Source organism: Melospiza melodia, assembly GCF_035770615.1.
Source record: "Melospiza melodia melodia isolate bMelMel2 chromosome 7 unlocalized genomic scaffold, bMelMel2.pri SUPER_7_unloc_3, whole genome shotgun sequence".
NCBI lineage: Eukaryota > Metazoa > Chordata > Aves > Passeriformes > Passerellidae > Melospiza > Melospiza melodia.
In genome coordinates this window covers 185,209-205,150 of record NW_026948499.1, presented here as the reverse complement: position 1 = coordinate 205,150, position 19,942 = coordinate 185,209, and the positions used below count along the sequence as shown (strand labels likewise).

At 47.3% G+C, this 19,942-nt stretch overlaps 2 protein-coding genes across 2 annotated transcripts in view; both read right to left on the bottom strand.

Annotated features, from left to right (window-relative positions):
• Positions 1 to 403: 403 nt before the first annotated feature.
• LOC134432931 (class II histocompatibility antigen, B-L beta chain-like) lies at positions 404 to 4,159 on the bottom strand. Its single transcript, XM_063181800.1, has 5 exons — positions 4,051 to 4,159; positions 3,321 to 3,590; positions 1,179 to 1,469; positions 516 to 622; positions 404 to 412 (listed from the first exon to the last, which is right to left on the bottom strand). The coding sequence occupies exons 1-5, from the start codon at positions 4,133 to 4,135 to the stop codon at positions 404 to 406; spliced, it is 762 nt and encodes a 253-aa protein (XP_063037870.1). The 5' UTR covers positions 4,136 to 4,159.
• A 4,091-nt stretch (positions 4,160 to 8,250) lies between these two features.
• The window catches only part of LOC134432945 (bromodomain-containing protein 2-like), a 51,804-nt gene continuing 40,112 nt past the window's right edge, over positions 8,251 to 19,942 (bottom strand). Inside the window, 4 exon segments of the mRNA XM_063181807.1 lie at positions 8,251 to 10,097; positions 11,185 to 11,307; positions 17,204 to 17,517; positions 18,603 to 18,793. Of these exon segments, the coding sequence (XP_063037877.1) occupies positions 9,970 to 10,097; positions 11,185 to 11,307; positions 17,204 to 17,517; positions 18,603 to 18,793 (756 nt within the window). The 3' untranslated portion in view covers positions 8,251 to 9,969.

Here is a 19,942-nt window from a genome sequence, read left to right as displayed (position 1 = left end):
GTTCTCCTCTGCCCGGTCGACTTCATCTGTTCGTCTTTTTCCCTGGGGTTCCTCCTCTTCGCTCCTCCTACATAATCCCAGCTCCTCCTCCTCCTCCTCCTCCTGCTCCTCCTCCTCCCGCTCCCCCCGGGCCCAGCCCCCACCCTTTCTCCCCCTCCCTTTGCCCCAATCCGTCCCATCGCCCCCCGCCCCCCCAGACCCCTCCCCAGCGCCCCCCAACAAACGGCCCCGGGCCCAGCTGGGAAGCTTTATTGGGAGCGCCGGCAGCGGGCACTGGGCGGGGGCAGAGCGCCAGCGGCGCTGGGGGGGACACGGGACCCCCCCGGGATCAGCGGAGCGGGGACGGAGCGGGGGGTCCCGGCCGGGCCCGAGCCCACGGGGAGGGGCTGCGGCCGCCGCCGCCTCAGGAGCTCTGCGGGCAGAGAAAAGGGGGTGACACCGGGCCGGGGGCCCCGGCGGGAGCGCGCACGGGGCTCCGCCACGGCGGCCACGCCGCCCCCGGCACCCGCCCTCACCTTCTTGCGCACGTAGAAGCCGAGCCCCAGCGCCAGGAAGACCGAGCCCAAGACCAAGCCCCCGATGCCCGTCAGCATCTTGCTGCGGCCGGCGTCCGGCGGCATCTCTGGGGGGTCCGCAGGGCTCAGCGCCCACAAAACCTCTCGGCGACACCCCCAGCCCCTCCCGGCGCCCTCCCTGTGGCCCCCGGCCCGGCCAGGACCCCCTGAAACCTCCCCCGATCCCTTTTGGGCCTCGACAGGAGCCACCAAAGCCCCTCCCGTCCCTCTCGGCATCCCACAGCTCCCTCTCCATTGGCCCCCAGTGCCCCAGGAGCCCCAAACTCCCTCCCAGTCACACCCAGCGCCCCCAAACTCCCTCCCAGTCACACCCAGCGCCCCCAAACTCCCTCCCAGTCACACCCGGGACCCCCAAACTCCCTCCCAGTCACACCCAGCACCCCCAAACTCCCTCCCAGTCACACCCAGGACCCCCAAACTCCCTCCCAGTGCCCACCAGCACCCCCCCAACCCCATCCCACCCTCCCCAGCACCCCCCAAACCCCTGCCCAGCCCTTGCCCAGCCCCCAGCCCCTCTCCCAGTCCCAGCCCGGCTCTCTCCAGCTCCCTCCCAGTGCCTCCCAGCACAGCCCAGCGCCTCTGCCAGCGCCCCCAGGGGCTCCCCCGTACCCCAGTGCCGCCTCAGCGGCTGCTCCAGGCTGACGTGCTCCACCTGGCAGCTGTAGCTCAGCCCGCGCCGGGGCGGCGTTTCCAGCAGCACCAGCAGCTGGTAGGTCCAGTCCCCGTTGGCCACCACGTCGGTGGCCACCACGTGCTCCGACAGCTCCTGCTGGCCCTGGAACCACCTCACCTGGATGGCAGCGGGGTAGAAATCCATCACGGAGCAGAGCAGGCGGCCGGGGCCGGGCTGGGAGCTCGAGGGGGGCACCAGCGAGATGGACACGCTGGGGGGCACTGGCAGAGACAGAGAGAGAGAGAGAGAGAGCGGGGACACACTGGGATCAGCTGGGGGGCACTGGGAGAGAGAGGGGATGGCTGGGAGGGTGCTGGGGAGGCACTGGGAATGGACTGGGAGGGACTGGGAGGATCTGGGAATGGATTGGGAGGGACTGGGAATGGAGTGGGTGGGTCAGGGGTGGCACTGAGTGAGGTGAGAGGAGATTGGGGGACATTGGGCATGAGGGTGAAGGTCTGGGAGTGAATTGTGAATAGACTGGGAATAAATTTGGAGGGTCTGGATGAGACTTGGAAGGACTTGGAGGGATTGGGAATGAATTGAGGTGGGCTGAAGAGGGTCTGGGAGAGACTGGGAATGGATTGGAAGGGACTGGGAGCAAGTGGGACTGATTGGGAATGGACTGGGAAGGACTGAAAATGAACTGGGAGGGACTTGGAAGGGACCAGGGATGGACAGAGATTGATTGGGGATGGACAGGGGTGGACTGGTATGAACGGGGATTGGATTGGCAGGGACTGGTTTGGATTGGGAAGGTCTGGGAGAGGTGAATGTGGATGGGGTTACTGGGAGTGAGCGCCCATGTCTGGGAATGAACTGGGAATGAACTGGAAATCAACTGGGAATAAGTTTGGAAAGAGTTTGAAGGACTGGGAATAGCATTTGGAGGGACTGGGATGGACTGGCAATATACTGGGAGGCACTGGGAATAGACTGGGACAGACTTGGGTGGTACTGAGAGAAGTGGGAGGGGATGGGGGGTAGTGGGACAGAGGGTGGAGGTCTGGAAATAAACTGGGAATGAACTGGGAATAGACTTGGAATGGATTTGGACGGTGTGGGTTGGAATGGGAAAGACTGGGAATGGACTGGACTGGCCTGGGAGAGACTGAGATTTATTGGGCTGGTACTGAGAGAGATGGGAGGGAATGGGGGGAACAGGGAGAGAGGGTGGAGGTCTGAGAGTGAACTGGGAATGAACTGGGAAGAGACTGGAAATGGACTGGGAGGGACTGGGGAGGAATTGGAGATGGTCTTGGAGGGACTGGGATGGCACTGGGAGGGATCTTGGTGGCACTGGGAGGAACTGGGAATGAAGCGCGCGGTGCTGGGAGGCCGAGTCCAGCGCGGGGCACTCGGCGCTGCGGGTCTGCCTGGCAACAGGTGAGTCATCAGAGAGGCGCGATCCCATTGGCTGAAAAGCGTCAGCTTCACGCGTCGCTGAAATGGACGCGCGGAGGGGCACTGGGAGGGACTGGGGCTGACTGGAAATAGACTGGGATGGATTGGAAACGGACTGGGAGGGACTTGATGAACTGAGAATACACTTGGAGGGACTGGGAGGCACTGGGAATGAACTGGGAGGGATGGGGAATGGACTGGGAATGGGCTGAGTATGAGTGGGATGGCACTGGGATGGGACAAGACGGGACTGGGAGTGAACTGGGATGGACTGGGAATAGACTGAGATAGACTGGGAATACACTGGGAGGAACTGGGGTGGTATTGAGAGAGATGGGAGGGAATCCGTGGTACTGGGAGAGTGGGTGGGGGTCTGAGAATGAACTGGAATCGACTGGGAATTGAGTTGGAGGGACTTGGGAGAGAATGGGAATGGACTGGGAGGAACTGGGAATGGACTTGAGGGATTGGGATGGAGGGAGAGTGACTGGGAGACAGCAGGAGAGACTGGGATGGACTGGGAATGGACTGGGAACGAACTGGGATGTACCTGGAGGGGACTGGGAGAGACTGGGAATATACTGGAAGGGGCTGGAAGGGACTGGGATGGACTGGGATGGTCACTGGCAGGGCAGAGCCCGAGGGGACACGCTCTGCCCCGCGCTCACCTCGGCGCTCCGTGATGAACGGGCGGGACACCTCGTAGTTGGGCCGGCAGTACCTGTCCACCGCAGCCCGTTTGTACTCCAGTGTAGCCGGGTCGCTGTTCCAGCCCTTGGCAACCTTCTCCCCATAGGGGGTGAACCCCACGTAGCTCCCCACGTCGCTATCGAACATCGCCCACATCTGCCGGTTGTAGATGTACGTGTCCACGAACCTCACCTTCTCCGTGCCGTTAATGAAGTGACACTCGGCCGTTCCCAGGAACTGGAGCACCCCTGTGAGTGCAGCACACAGCTCAGCGGTGCCCCCCCAGCACCCCCAGAGCTCCGGGCCCACCCCGGATCCCCACTCCGCACCCCCTGTGCCCCACGGCCGCCACGGGACCCTCCTGCCCGCGCTGCCGCTTCCTCTTTGCCGCCCTTCCCCCATTTCCCCTTCCTCATCCTCTCCCCTCCCACCTCCGGCCGCTCCCCAATCACGTTTGGGCTCCCATTTCCCCATTTTCCCACTAATCCCCCAATCCCCAGCCCCCTCCCGCTCACTTTTGGGGTCCACCCTCCCCTTTTCCCCCTTCCCCACCCTCTCCCACCCCTCCCTCCCCTCCCCCACCCCACAGCCCCTCCCGCTCTCCCTTTGGGGGGTCCCCTCCTCCTCCCCCTCCATTCCGGGCTCCCCCCCTCGCCCCCTTTTCCCCCTTCTCCCGCCCTGGCCCAGCGCCTCCCGCCCCCCGCTCACCCGAGAGCTCCGCGCCCGCACCCGGGGGCGCTCCCAGCACCCCCAGTGCCACCAGCAGGGCCCCGGCTGCCGCCCCGAGCCCCATGGCCAGCGACCGCCGCCCCGAACCAACCGCGCTCCACTGCGGGAACCAGCCCGGAGCGGCGCGGGGTCATGAGGGACGCGCTCCCTGATTGGTCGGGCGTGGTTTTTGGCCGCGCTTTCATTGGTTATGGTTTTTTTTGGCCTCTCTTTAATTGGCCGAAGTGATTTTTGCGCTCTCTAATTGGCCGGTCAGTTTGGAGCCCGATTTCCAGACCCTCTACCCAGCAACCGATGACTCATTTCCGTTCCTTTTTCTGATTCGCCAGAATTTCTTAGGGAGCTCAATTTATTAACCCTCTACCCGCCAACACCCTCTACCCGGCCTCATTAAACTCCGCTCTCCCATTGGCTGAGCGCTTTTTGGGGCGCTGCTCCCCCGTTCCCGGTGCCCCCAGTTCGGATCCGCGTTCCAGGGAGCGGCACCGACCCTGCCCGGTGTGCCCGGAGCGCCACGGACGGAGCGCGGAGCCTCCCCCGGCTGCTGCCGCTGCTGGCCCTGACTCTCAATTCTGGGGGTCGAATGTGAGGTTTGGGGAGGGGGCTCACAGATTTGGGGTTCTTTGGAATTTGGGGAATTCTGGGAATTAAGGGGTCAAAGGGATCAATCCAAATTTTTTGCAATTTTTGGGAGTTTTTGGGGTGATTTTTTTGAGTTATTTTTCGGGATTTTGGCGGGGGTGGGGTCGTGGTACTTTCGCCCTCTTTTCACGGTTGTAGGGGGTTGGGTGTGGTCGAATTCGTCTTTTTCCATGATGTTGGGTCTCTGGAAGTGCCTAAATCCCCTTGTCCAAGGGATTTTGGGGGCTTGGGCGTGGCCAGACCCCCCTGTACCCAAAATTTGGGTTGTCTGGGAGTGACTTAAACCCCCCTGTACACATAATTTTAGGAACTCAATGTTCCCAAATCCGCTTTTCCCGGGGATTTTGGGGGTCTGGGTGTTCCTAAACCCCCTCGTCCCCGGGATTTTGGGGATCTGGGAGTTCCCAAACCCCCCCGTACCCAAAATTTGGGGGGATCTGGGAGTGCTCAAACCCCCCTGTACCCGAAATTTAGAGAACTCAGCGTTCCCAAATCCTCTTTTTTTTCCCGATTTCGGGGGTATGTAAGTGCCCAAACCCCCTTGTCCCCGGGATTTTGGGGATCTGGGAGTGCTCAAACCCCCCTGGACCCAAAATTTTGGGGGGCTGGGAGGACCCAAACCCCCCTGTACACAAAATTTGTGGAACTGGGTTTTCTCACATCCTCTTTTCCCGGAGTTTTGGTGCTCTGGAAGTGCTCAAACCCCCTTGTCCCGGGGATTTTGGGGATCAGGGAGTGCTCAAACCCCCTTGTACACAAAATTTGGTGAAATGTAAGTTGCTAAATCCCTTTTTTCCCAGGATTTTTGGGTCTCTGGAAATGCCCAAATCCCTTTTCCCCGGCATTTTTAGAGCCTGGGAGTGCCTAAACCCCCCGTACCCACAACTTCGGGAACTCAGTGTTCCCAAATCCTTTTTTTCATAGATTTTGGGGATGTGGATGTTCCTAAACCCCCTTGTCCCCGGGGATTTTGGGGATCTGGGAGTGCTCAAACCCCCTTGTACACAAAATTTGCTGAAATAGAAGTGCCTAAATCCCTTTTTTTTCCAGGATTTTTTGGTCTCTGGAAGTGCCTAAATCCTTTTTTTTCCAGAATTTTTGGAGTCTGAGAGTGCCTAAACCCCCCGTACCGACAACTTCGGGAACTCAGTGTTCCCAAATCCTTTTTTTCAGAGATTTTGGGGATGTGTATGTTCCTAAACTCTCTTGTCCCGGGGATTTTTGGGATCTGGGAGTGCTCACACACCCCTGTACACAAAATTTGTGGAACTGGGTTTTCTCACATCCTCTTTTCCCGGAGTTTTGGTGCTCTGGAAGTGCCTAAACCCCCTTGTCCCCGGGATTTTGGGGATCTGGGAGCGCTCAAACCCCCTTGTACACAAAATGTGGTAAAATGGAAGTGCCTAAATCCCTTTTTTTCCAGGATTTTTGGGTCTCTGGAAGTGCCTGAATCCCTATTTTCCAGGATTTTTGGATTCTGGGAGTGCCTAAACCCCCCGTACCCACAATTTTGGCAACTCACTGTTCCCAAATCCGCTTTTACCGGGGATTTTGGGGGTCTGGATGTTCCTAAACCCCCTCGTCCCCGGGATTTTGGGGGTCTGGGAGTGCTCACACCCCCCTGTACACAAAATTTGGGGAACTGGGTTTTCTCACATCCTCTTTTCCCGAAGTTTTGTTGCTCTGGAAGTGCTCAAACCTCCTTGTCCCCGGGATTTTGGGGATCTGGGAGCGCTCAGACCCCCTTGTACACAAAGTTTGGTGAAATGGAAGTGCCTAAATCCCCTTTTTTTCCAGGATTTTTGGGTCTATGGAAGTGCCTAAATCTGTTTTGTCCAGCATTTTTGGAGTCTGGGAGTGCCTAAACATCACATACCCACTATTTGGGGAACTCAATGTTCCCAAATCCGCTTTTCCCGGGGATTTTGGGAGGCTGAATGTTCCTAAACCCCCTCGTCCCCGTGATTTTGGGTATCTGGGAGTGCCCAAACCCCCCTGTACACAAAATTTGGGGAACTGGAAGAGCCTAAATCCGCCAGAATTTCTTAGCGAGCTCAGTTTATTAACCCTCTACCGCCAACACCCTCTACCCGGCCTCATTAAACTCCGCTCTCCCATTGGCTGAGCGCTTTTTGGGGTGCTGCTCCCCCGTTCCCGGTGCCCCCAGTTCGGATCCGCGTTCCTGGGAGCGGCACCGACCCTGCCCGGTGTGCCCGGAGCGCCACGGACGGAGCGCGGAGCCTCCCCCGGCTGCTGCCGCTGCTGGCCCTCACCCTGCCTGCAATTTTTGGGGTCCAAGGTGGGGTTTCGGGGGGGTTCCCGAATTTGGGAATCGCTGGAATTTTCCGTTCAGATCCCTTTGTCCCGCTCTGCTTTAGAAACCCAATGTATTAACAATGGATTGAAAGAAACTATTTACTTCTACTTAAATGATAATAAAATTATGTAAACCTAAATCATAATATAATCACATTTATTATAATATTAATTTATAATTTTAAAACTTGTATAATATTTAAAAATTATTCATTAAAATTCATCCCGTTCGGGTCGCCCTCTGCCGGCTAGTTCTCTTCCTCTGTCCTTCCTCTTCTTTCTGGTTGCTCCTCCTCCTCCTCCGCCTCGGGGCGGGGCGGGGGAACGGCGCGGTTCTTCCTCCTCCTCTTTTCTCCCTCCTCTTCCTCTCTTCGTCATCTTTTTCTCGGTTTCTCCTCCTCCCTCCTTCTCCTTTCTAATCCCGCCCCTTCCTCCTCCTCCTCCTCTTCCTCCCCAAATTCCCCACCCGGCTCCGCGGGCAGCGCTGGGAGCTGCGGATCTGCCCGGCAACTGCTGAGTCATCGGCGTCGCGCACTCTGATTGGCTGATGCTTACAGCGCTCCCTGTGATTGGTTGATTTTTTTTCCTGGCTTGTTTAAGGGTTTGGGGAGGGGGAAGTTTTCCGGTGGGCTGATCCCAAAAATTCCCCGAATCCATAAAAAAATCCGAGAAAAACCGAAAAAAATCTCAGAAAAATCCCTCCCCCCAAAAATCTCAGAAAAATCCCAAATCCCAAACCCCGAAATTCCCAGAAAATGTGTGAAAAATTGCAGAAAAATCCTCCAAAAATCCCCCAAAAAAGTCCCAAAAATCACCTAAAAAATTATCCGAAAACCCCAAAAAATGGCACAAAATTCCCCCCAAATACTCTAAAATATCCCCCAAAACCCCACTTAAATCCCCCTAAACCTCCCCCCAAAACCACCTAAAAATTCCTAAAAGATCCCCCTAAAATCCCATTAATCTCCCCAAAAATTCCTAAAAAATTCCCCAAAAATCCCCAAGAAAGTCTCCAAAATATTCTCACAAAATTCCCCAAAAATCCATAAAAAAATCTTTTAAAAATCCATAAAAATCCCAAATCCCCAAACCCCCCAGAAGTCCCAGAAAAATAATTTAAAAACCTCAAAAATCCCCTGAAAATTCCCCAAAAAGTCCCAATAAATTCGCCCAAAACCCCAAAAAATCCAATTTTTTCCCCCCAAAAAAGCACAACCAGACTGGAATAATATTTTCTTTATTTACACCATCCAAGAATTCCAAAGGATTTTTTTTTCTCTTTTTTTTCCACTTTTTTTTTGTCATTTTTTTTTCTTCTTTTTTCTAGGAAAAAAAAAAAAAATCCCAAAACCACGAAATCCTAAAAGGGCAAAAAGGGAATGGGAAAGAGGAGAAGGAAAAATGGGAAAAAATTGGAAAAACCCCCAAAAAAAGCAAAATAAAACCCCCCAAAAATCAGAAAAAAAAGAAAAAAAAAAGGAATAAAATAAAAAATTTTAACATAAAAAAATTCCCCCAAAACCCCTTTTAAATTTAATTTATTTTTTGAATTAATTTTATTTTTTTATTCCTGGAGATTTTGGTGGAAATTTCCCAGAAAATCAATTAAATTTTCCCAGAAATGAAATTAATTTGGATTTTTGTCTGGAACAAACTGGGAAAATGGGAAAAAATGGAAATTTTAGGGTAAAAAAATTCAATTTTTCGGGGAAATAAAAGAGAAGAAAATTTTAATTTTTTAGGGGAAAAAACCTCCAATTTTTAGGGGAAAATAAAAGGGAACAAAATTTTAATTTTTAGTGGGAAAAAAAAGGAAAAATTCCAATTTTTAGGGAAAAATAAATTCAATTTTTAGGGGAAATAAAAGGGAAGAAAATTTTCTATTTTTAAGGAAAAAAAGGGGAAAAAATTCAATTTTTAGCCCCAAATTTTGGATTTTTTCTGCCTTTTTTTTTTTGCAATTTCTCATTTACTTTACATTTAATTTTTAAGGTTTTTTTTAGGATTTTTAAAGGAATTTTAGCAGGTTTTTCAAGCAATTTTTAAGGAATTTTTAAATATTTTTAAAGGATTTTTTAAGGATTTTTTTAGGATTTCCCCCTTAAAAATCCCCAATTAAAAAATCCTTTTTACCCCCAAATTATGGAAATTTTTTTTTGCCTCTTTTCCTGTTTTTTTAACTTTAAAATTCAATTATAAAAGTAAATTTTTCCCAGGAATTTTACCTCAACCCCTTTCTTTTTACCCCAAAAAAATCCCATTTTTTCCCAAATTTTTAAATTTTTTCCCCAATTTTCCCCCAACTTTTTACATTTTCTCCAGGAATTTTTCTTTTTTTTTTCTGGGAATTTTTTTCCAGGAATTCCACCTCCAATTCTCTATTCCCTCCCTTATTTACCCCAAAAAATCTAATTTTTTTCCCAATTTTTTTACATTTTTTCCCCACATTTTTTTCGTTTTTTCCAGGAATTTATTTCTGGGAATATCTCCAGGAATTCCACCTCAATCCCATTTTTTCCCAAATTTTTCCCCCAAATTTTTACTTTTTTTCCAGGAATTTTTTCTGGGAATTTTTTCCATGAATTCCACCTCCAATTCTCCATTCCCTCCCCAAAAAAATCCAATTTTTACCCCAAAAAAATCCCATTTTTTCCCAAATTTTTACATTTTTTCCCCAATTTTCCCCCAATTTTTTACATTTTCTCCAGGAATTTTCACTTTTTCTCCAGGAATTTTTTTCTGGGAATTTTCTCCAGGAATTCCACCTCAACCCCTCCCTTTACCCCCAAAAAAAATCCCATTTTCACCCCAAAAAATCCCATTTTTTTCCCCAAATTTTTACATTTTCCCCCCGATTTTTTTACGTTTTTTTCCCGGGAATTCTTCAGTTTTTTTGCCAGGATTTTTTTTTGTGTTTTTTGCAGGATTTTGGGAGGGAGTTCAGGCGGAATCCGAGTCGCTGGTGTCCGAGGAGGAGGAGGAGGAGGAAGAGCTGCTCGAGTCCGAGCTGGAGCTGGAGGCGCTCAGACGCGACGCGGCCGCCGCCGCCGACTCCGGCTTCTCGTTGGCTGGAAAAAGGGAAAAATCCACAAAAAATTGGCAAAAATTCCTTCAAAATTCAGCTTTTTACCTCACCTAAAATTCTCAACCCAAAATTCCCAAAAATTCCTCAAAAATTCCTCAAAATTCCCCCAAAAACTGATTTTTTTCCAACATTTTTTTGGGATTTTTTTGGCCAACTTCAGCTGCCCAACCCATCCCAAAATCCCCAAAATCCTGAATTCCCAAATTTCCAATCCCAAAATTTCAATCCTGACCCCAAAATCCCAAGATTCCCAATCCAAATCCTAAAATTTTAATCCCAATCCCAAAATTCTCAATCCCAAAATTTCCGCCACCGCCGCCGACTCTGGCTTCTCGTTGGCTGGAAAGGGGAAAAATCCACAAAAAATTGGGAAAAATTCCCTCAAAATTCAGTTTTTTATCCCACCTAAAATTCCCAACCCAAAATTCCCAAATTTTTGGGGTTTTCTGAAGATTTTTCCCAAAAAATTCCAAATTTTGGACCAATTTTTTTGGCCAAATTCAGCTGCCCAATCCATCCAAAATTACCAAAATTCCCCAAATCCTGAATTCCCAAATTCCCCAATCTCAAAATTTCAATTTTCATCCTAGAACTTCTAATCCTGATCCTGGAATTGTCAATCCCAAAATTCCAATTCCAATTCTGGAAAAATTGAGAAAAACATTCTCAAAATTCACTTCCCTATTCCACCTAAAATTGCCAACCAAAATTCCCAAAAATTCCTAAAAAAATCCTGAAAATTCCCCCCAAAATTCCCGATTTTCCAGCTTTTTTTTAATGTTTTTTTTTGGCCAAGTTAAGCTGCCCAACCCATCCCAAATTCCCAAAATCCCCAATCCTAAAATTCCCAAAATTCCCTGGAATTCTGGACCCTTTCTCAAGAATTTTTGGTGAAATTAATTCCCAAATATTCCAAATTTTGGAGCCATTTTCGGTGAAGTAATCCCCAAAAAATTCAATTTTTGACCTTTTTTTATGGGGTTTTTTCCCAAAATTTTGTTTCCCATCCCACCCAAATTTGCCCAAATTCCCAGAATTCCTAAAAATTCCCAAAATTTCGATTTTCCAACCCTTTTTTGGGGGTTTTTTGGCCGAGTTGAGCTGCCCGCTGACGTCCTGCAGCCGCTTCTCCAGCTCCCGTTTCTTCTCCAGGGCCAGCTCCTCTTTCGTCTTCCCCACCGGCTTCTTCAGGGCTGGAAAGTTCCAGAAAAGTCAGGAAAAAATGGGAAAAATTGGGGGAAATAGCAGAAAAAAATTGGAGAAAAATCGCCAAAAATGGGAGAAAAATACCCCAAAAATCCCAGTTAAATCCAGAAAAAAATTGCAGAAAAATCCCTGAAAAATTGCAGAAAAATCCCTGAAAAATCCTGCCCCTCAGTCCCAATAAAATCTAGAAAAATCTTGGAAAAATCACTTTAAAATCTGAGAAAAATCCCCAGAAAAATTCCCAATGAAACACAGAAAAAAATTGCAGAAAAATCCCCCAAATACCCAGAAAATATCCCAGAAAATTGCAGAAAAACACTAAAAAACAGCAAAAAAAACCTCAGAAAAACAATAAAATAAATCCCAATAAACCCCGAAAAATGGCAGAAAAATCCTTGAAAAAAATGGGAGAAAAATGCCCAAAATCACAGAAAAATCCCCCAAAATTCCCACAAAGTCATAAAAAAACCCCAAAAATATTTTAAAAATCCCCTAAAAATCCCCCCCAAAATCTTGAAAATAATCCCCAAAAATCCCTGAAAACTCCTACAAAAATCATCAAAAAAATTGATGAAAAATTTAAAAAATCCCGAAAAAATAATTTAAAAAAGAAAAAATAAAATTTAAATCCCCAAGAAATCACTACAAAACCCTCAAAAGATTCCCCAAAAATCCTAATAAACTGCAATAAAATCCTCTAGAATGCCCTGAAAAATCCCCCAAAAAACCTTGGAAAAGTGCAGAAAAATCCCCTAAAAAATCCTTCCAAAATCCCTCAAAAATCCCTAAAAATTCTACCAAAACCCCAGAAAAATCCCTTAAAAATCCCCCCAAAACCCCTCAAAACTTAAAAAATCCCGTAAAATTCCCTTAAAAATGAAAGAAAAAAATCCACAAAATTCACATTAAAAAAATCGAGGAAAATGCCCTAAAAATCACAACAAATTCTTTTAAAAAAAATCCTCAACAAATCCTCAAAAAAAACCCCAAAACCCCAATTTTTTTTTCCCAAAATTTTAATGTTTTCTTCACTCTCACTGTGAGGTTTGTGGGGTTTCTCCCTCAGGCAGGAGAGCCCGGAGCTCCCTGAGGCCAACATCCCCACACGCCACAAAACTCAGAAATACCCAGAAAATGCCCCAAAAATCCTCCAAAAAATACCAAAAAATAAAAAAAATTCCAAAAAACCCTGAAAAAATCCCAAATGAATTCCAAAATAACCAAAAAAATTTAATTTTTCCTCACTTTCACTGTAAGGTTTGTGGGGTTTCTCCCTCAGGCAGGAGAGCACAGAGCTCCCTGAGGCCAACATCCCCACATGCCACAAAACTCAGAAATACCCAGAAAATGCCTCAAAAATCCCAGAAAAATCCCCAAAAAACCCTAAAAATCCCAGAAAAATTGTATAAAATCCCAATAAATTCCAATTTTCCCCTCAAAAAATCCCAATTATTAATTTTTCCTTATTCTCACTGTAAGGTTTCCTGGGTTTCTCCCTCAGGCAGGACAGCCCAGAGCTCTCGAGCTCTCTGAGGCCAACATCCCCACACACCACAGAACTCAAAGATACCCAGAAAATGCCCCAAAAAACATTCAAAAAACGCCAAAAAATCCCCAAAAAATCCCAATTTTCCCACAAAAATCCCCTCAAAAATTAAATTTCTCACTCTCACTGTAAGGTTTCCTGGGTTTCTTCCTCAGGCAGGAGAGCGTGGAGCTCCCTGAGGCCAACATCCCCACACACGTCAAAATCCAGAGAAATACCCAGAAAACGCCTCAAAAATCCCAGAAAGTCCCAAAAAAACCATAAAAAATCCCAGAAAAATTGTATAAAATCCCAAAAAATTCCAATTTTCCCACAAAAAAAATCCCCCCAAAATTAAATTTCTCACTCTCACTGTAAGGTTTGTGGGGTTTCTCCCTCAGGCAGGAGAGCCCGGAGCTCCCTGAGGCCGACATCTCCACACGCCACAGAACTCAGAGATACCCAGAAAATGCCTCAAAAAACCTCCAAAAAACGCCAAAAAAACCTAAAAAAATTCCCAAAAAACCCTGAAAAAAATCCCAAATAAATTCCAAAATAACCCAAAAATTCACAGTTCTCACTTTCATTGTAAGGTTTCCTGGGTTTCTCCCTCAGGCAGGAGAGCCCAGAGCTCTCGAGCTCCCTGAGGCCGACATCCCCACACGCCACAGAACCCAGAGATACCCAGAAAATGCCCTAAAAAACCTCCAAAAAAACCAAAAAACTCCCAAAAATCCCAATTTTCCCACAAAAATCCCCTCAAAAATTAAATTTCTCACTCTCACTGTAAGGTTTGCGGGGTTTCTCCCTCAGACATGACAGCACAGAGCTCCCTGAGGCCGACATCTCCACAGGCCACAAAACCCAGAGATACGCACAAAATGCCCCAAAAAACCTCCAAAAAAACGCCAAAAAATCCCCAAAAATCCCAAATTTCCCCCAAAATCTTAATTTTTAGTATTTCTCACTTTCACTGTAAGGTTTCCTGGGTTTCTCCCTCAGGCAGGACAGCCCAGAGCTCTCGAGCTCCCTGAGGCCAACATCCCCACACACCACAGAACTCAGAGATACCCAGAAAATGCCTCAAAAAACCTCCAAAAAATGCCAAAAATATCCCTGAAAAATGCCCAAAAATCCCAAATTTTCCCCAAAATAACCCAAAATTTTAAATTTTCCTCACTCTCCCTGTAAGGTTTCCTGGGTTTCTTCCTCAGACAGGACAGCACAGAGCTCCCTGAGGCCGATATCCCCACACACCACAAAACTCAGAAATACCCAGAAAATGCCTCAAAAATCCCAGAAAAATCCCCAAAAACCCTAAAAATCCCACAAAAATTGTATAAAATCCCAATAAATTCCAATTTTCCCCTCAAAAAATCCCAATTATTAATTTTTCCTTACTCTCACTGTAAGGTCTCCTGGGTTTCTCCCTCAGGCAGGAGAACCCAGAGCTCTCGAGCTCCCTGAGGCCAACATCCCCACACGCCACAAAACTCAGAGATACCCAGAAAACGCCTCAAAAATCCTCCAAAAAACACCAAAAAAACCCCAAAAATTCCCAATTTTCCCACAAAACCCCCCCCCAAAATTGAATTTCTCACTTTCACTGTAAGGTTTCCTGGGTTTCTCCCTCAGGCAGGACAGCCCAGAGCTCTCGAGCTCCCTGAGGCCGACATCCCCACACACCACAGAACTTAGAGATACCCAGAAAATGCCCCAAAAATACCAGAAAAATCCCCAAAAAATCACAAAAATTTCCCAAAAAACCCTGAAAAAAATTCAAAACAAATTCCAAAATAACCCAAAAAATTAAATTTCTGACTCTCACTCTAGGGTTTCCTGGGTTTCTCCCTCAGGCAGGACAGCCCAGAGCTCTCGAGCTCCCTGAGGCCAACATCCCCACACGCCACAGAACTCAGAGATATCCAGAAAACGCCTCAAAAATCCTCCAAAAAACACCAAAAAAACCCCAAAAATTCCCAATTTTCCCACAAAAATCCCCTCAAAAATTAAATTTATCAGTTTCACTGTAAGGTTTCCTGGGTTTCTCCCTCAGGCAGGACAGCCCAGAGCTCTCGAGCTCCTTGAGGCCAACATCCCCACACGCCACAAAACTCAAAAATACCCAGAAAACGCCTCAAAAATCCCAATTTTTTCCCTCAAAAACCCCAAATCTTCACTCACTCTCACTGTAGGGTTTCCTGGGTTTCTTCCTCAGACACGACAGCACGTATCTCTCGAGCTCCCTGAGCGTGGAGGGTTTGAGCGTCTCGAAGTCGCTCTCAATCTCCTCGGGGTTGGAGGAGATCCCAACATCCCACAGAGCCCAAAAATCCCCAAAAAATCCCAAACAAACCCCAAAAAATCCCAAATATTTCATGTTCTTACTCTCACTATAAGGTTTGTGGGGTTTCTTCCTCAGGCTGGAGAGCCCGGAGCTCCCTGAGGCCAACATCCCCACACGCCACAAAACCCAGGAATACCCAGAAAATGCCCCAAGAAACCTCCAAAAAATGCCAAAAAACCCCTGAGAAATGGCCAAAAATCCCAATTTTCCCACAAAAATCCCACCAAAAATTAAATTTCTGACTCTCACTGTAGGGTTTCCTGGGTTTCTCCCTCAGGCAGGACAGCCCAGAGCTCTCGAGCTCCCTGAGGCCAACATCCCCACATGCCACAGAACTCAGAGATACCCAGAAAACACCACAGAAATCCCAGAAAAATCCCCAAAAAAGCACAAAAATTTCCTGAAAAACCCTGAAAAAATCCCCAATAAATCCCAAAATAACCCAAAATTCCCAATTTCCTCACTTTCACTGTAAGGTTTCCTAGGTTTCTTCCTCAGACAGGAGAGTGTGGAGCTCCCTGAGGCCAACATCCCCACACGCCACAATACCCAGAGATACCCAGAAACTGCCTCAGAAATCCTCCCAAAAATGCCAAAAATATCCCTGAAAAATGCCCAAAAATCCCAATTTTTTCCCCAAAATAACCCAAAATTTTAAATTTTCCTCATTCTCACGGTAAGGTTTCCTGGGTTTCTTCCTCAGACATGACAGCACAGAGCTCCCTGAGGCCGACATCCCCACACGCCACCATACCCACAGATACCCAGAAAATGCCCCAAAAAACCTCCAAAAAACGCCAAAAAATCCCCAAAAATCCCAAATTTCCCTCAAAATCTTAATTTTTAGTATTTCTCACTTTCACTGTAAGGTTTCCTGGGTTTCTCCCTCAGGCAGGACAGCCCAGAGCTCTCGAGCTCCCTGAGGCCAACATCCCCACACGCCACAGAACCCAAAAAATCCCACAAAAAGTCCCAATTTTCCCCCAAAACCCCCAATTTTCCCCCCAAACCTTCACTCACTTTCACTGTAGGGTTTCCTGGGTTTCTTCCTCAGACACGACAGCACGTATCTCTCGAGCTCCCTGAGCGTGGAGGGTTTGAGCGTCTCGAAGTCGCTCTCAATCTCCTCGGGGTTGGAGGAGATCCCAACATCCCACAGAGCCCAAAAATCCCCAAAAAATCCCAAACAAACCCCAAAAAAATCCCAAATATTTCATGTTCTTACTCTCACTATAAGGTTTGTGGGGTTTCTTCCTCAGGCTGGAGAGCCCGGAGCTCCCTGAGGCCAACATCCCCACACGCCACAAAACCCAGGAATACCCAGAAAATGCCCCAAGAAACCTCCAAAAAATGCCAAAAAACCCCTGAGAAATGCCCAAAAATCCCAATTTTCCCACAAAAATCCCACCAAAAATTAAATTTCTGACTCTCACTGTAGGGTTTCCTGGGTTTCTCCCTCAGGCAGGACAGCCCAGAGCTCTCGAGCTCCCTGAGGCCAACATCCCCACACGCCACAGAACTCAGAGATACCCAGAAAACACCACAGAAATCCCAGGAAAATCCCCAAAAAAGCACAAAAATTTCCTGAAAAACCCTGAAAAAATCCCCAATAAATCCCACAAAATAACCCAAAATTCCCAATTTCCTCACTTTCACTGTAAGGTTTCCTGGGTTTCTTCCTCAGGCAGGAGAGCGTGGAGCTCCCTGAGGCCAACATCCCCACACGCCACAAAACTCAGAGATACCCAGAAAATGCCCCGAAAAACCTCCAAAAACGCCAAAAAACCCCCCAAAAATCCCCCCAAATCCCAAATTTCCCCCAAAATCTTAATTTTTAGTATTTCTCACTTTCACTGTAAGGTTTCCTGGGTTTCTCCCTCGGACAGGACAGCACAGAGCTCCCTGAGCCCAACATGTGCCACAACACAAACCAGCCCAAAAACGGCCGAAAAATCACAGAAAAATCCCCAAAAAAACCCCAAAAAATCCCCAAAAATTTAAATTTCCTTACTCTCACTGTAGGGTTTCCTGGGTTTCTTCCTCAGACACGACAGCACGTATCTCTCGAGCTCCCTGAGCGTGGAGGGTTTGAGCGTCTCGAAGTCGATCTCGATCTCCTCGGGGTTGGAGTCCCTGAGCGAGGGCTCGCGGCTCTGGATGATGTGAACGACCCGGCCCAGCTTCTCCCCGGGCAGTTTGTTGATGTCCAGGCTCAGCTGCCGCTTCTCGTCGTACGACATCGGCTTCGATTCCTCCTCTTCCTCAGAGTCCAGCAGCGAGGAAGGCGCCAGCGGGAGGGGCGGCTTGGAGGATTTCTTAGAAGGTCTGAAAATAAAAAAAATTCTGGTTTTATATTGATTTTTGGGGTTATTTTGTATGACATCGGCTTGGATTCCTCCTCTTCCTCAGAGTCCAGCAGCGAGGAAGGCGCCAGCGGGAGGGGCGGCTTCGAGGATTTCTTAGAAGGTCTGGAAAATTAAAAAAAATTCTGGTTTTATATTGATTTTTGGGGTTATTTTGTACGACATCGGCTTGGATGTCTCCTCCTCCTCAGAGTCCAGCAGGGAGGAAGGCGCCAGCGGGAGGGGCGGCTTTGAGGATTTCTTAGAAGGTCTGAAAATAAAAAAAATTCTGGTTTTATACTGATTTTTGGGGTTATTTTGTATGACATCGGCTTGGATGTCTCCTCTTCCTCAGAGTCCAGCAGGCGAGGAAGGCGCCAGGGGGAGGGACGGCTTGGAGGATTTCTTAGAAGGCCTAAAAAATAAAAAAAATTCTGGTTTTATATTGATTTTTGGGGTTATTTTGTATGACATCGGCTTCGACTCCTCCTCCTCCTCAGAGTCCAGCAGCGAGGAAGGCGCCAGTGGGAGGGGCGGCTTCAAGGATTTCTTGGAAGGTCTGGAAATTAAAAAAAATTCTGGTTTTATACTGATTTTTGGGGTTATTTTGTATGACATCGGCTTGGATTCCTCCTCTCCCTCAGAGTCCAGCAGCGAGGAAGGCGCCAGCGGGAGGGGGGGCTTGGAGGATTTCTTAGAAGGTCTGAAAATAAAAAAAATTCTGGTTTTATATTCATTTTTGGGGTTATTTTGTACGACATCGGCTTGGATGTCTCCTCCTCCTCAGAGTCCAGCAGGGAGGAAGGCGCCAGCGGGAGGGGCGGCTTCGAGGATTTCTTAGAAGGTCTGAAAATAAAAAAAAATTCTGGTTTTATATTGATTTTTCAGGGGTTATGTTGTACGACATCGGCTTCGACTCCTCCTCTTCCTCAGAGTCCAGCAGGGAGGAAGGCGCCAGTGGGAGGGGGGGCTTGGGCAAAAAATCACCAAAAATTCCCAAATAAATCCCAAATAAATCCCAAAAATTCCCAAACAAATCCCAAAAATAAAAATTTGAATATTCCCCACCTGTTTGCCGTGGCAGCCCCGTTTTTCCGGGCCCTCCTGCTCTGGCCCTGCCGTGCCCGGCTCTCGTCGTCGGGCCCCGCTCTCCCTTTGTGCTTCTCCGACTTTTTCTTCTTCCTCTTCTCCCTCTTCCGCTTGGGCTTGGCCACGGGGCCCTGCGACAGCGCCGCCAGCTGCTCGTGCACCGCCCGCAGCTGCAAAAAATACATTTAGTTATTTTCTCATTTTTGCCCTTTTTTCCCCATTTTTTCCTAATTTTTTTAGGATTTTTTTCCTATTTTTTTTCAGATTTTTTTCAGATTTTTTTCCCAATTTTTTCCCCAATTTTTCCTATTCTTTTCAGATTTTTTTCCAATTTTTCGGATTTTTTTTCCCAATTTTTCCTCAAATTTTTCCGATTTTTTTCCAATTTTTCCACAATTTTTCCTATTTTTTTCGGATTTTTTCCCCAATTTTTCCTCAGTTTTTTCCTCAATTTTTCCTATTTTTTTTCCCAATTTTTCCTCAATTTTTCCTATTTTTTTCAGATTTTTTTCCCAATTTTTTCGGATTTTTTTTCCAGTTTTCCCTCAATTTTCCCTATTTTTTTCAGATTTTTTCCAATTTTTTTCCTCAATTTTTCCTTTTTTTTTTTTTTTTTATTTTTCCCCATTTTTTCTTTTTATTTTTCACATTTTTCCCCCATTTTTTTTTTCCTATTTTTTCCTGGATCTTTATGATTTCCACCCCAATTTTTCCTAGGACAGCGCCGCCAGCTGCTCGTGCACCGCCCGCAGCTGCAAAAGAAAATTTCATTTATTTTCTCATTTTTGCCCTTTTTTTCCCCATTATTTTAAATTTTTTTCCTATTTTTTTCAGATTTTTTCCCTATTTTTTTTGAAATTTTTCAAATTTTTTCCTCATTTTTCCTCCACTTTTTCCATGATTTTTCCTCGATTTTTCCCCTGAATTTTCTCCATTTTTTCCTTATTTCCCCGAAAAATTTCTCCATTTTTCCCCCAAATTTTCCCCAATATTTCCCCATTTTTTATCTTATTTTCTCCCATTTTTTCTCAATATTTCCTCAATTTTCCCCCATTTTTCCTTATTTCCCTGAAAAATTTCTCTATTTTTCCCCCAAAATTTTCCCCAATTTTTTCCTGATTTTCCCCCAAATTTTGCCCAATTTTACCCCCAAATTTTCTCCATTTTTTCCTCATTTCCCCCATTTTCCCCCCATTTACCCCCAATTTTGCCCCCATTTCCTCCAAATTTTCCCCAATTTTTCCTTTATTCCCCCCAAATTTTCCCCAATTTTTTCCTTTATTTCCCCCATTTTTTCCAGGTTTTTCCCACAAATTTTC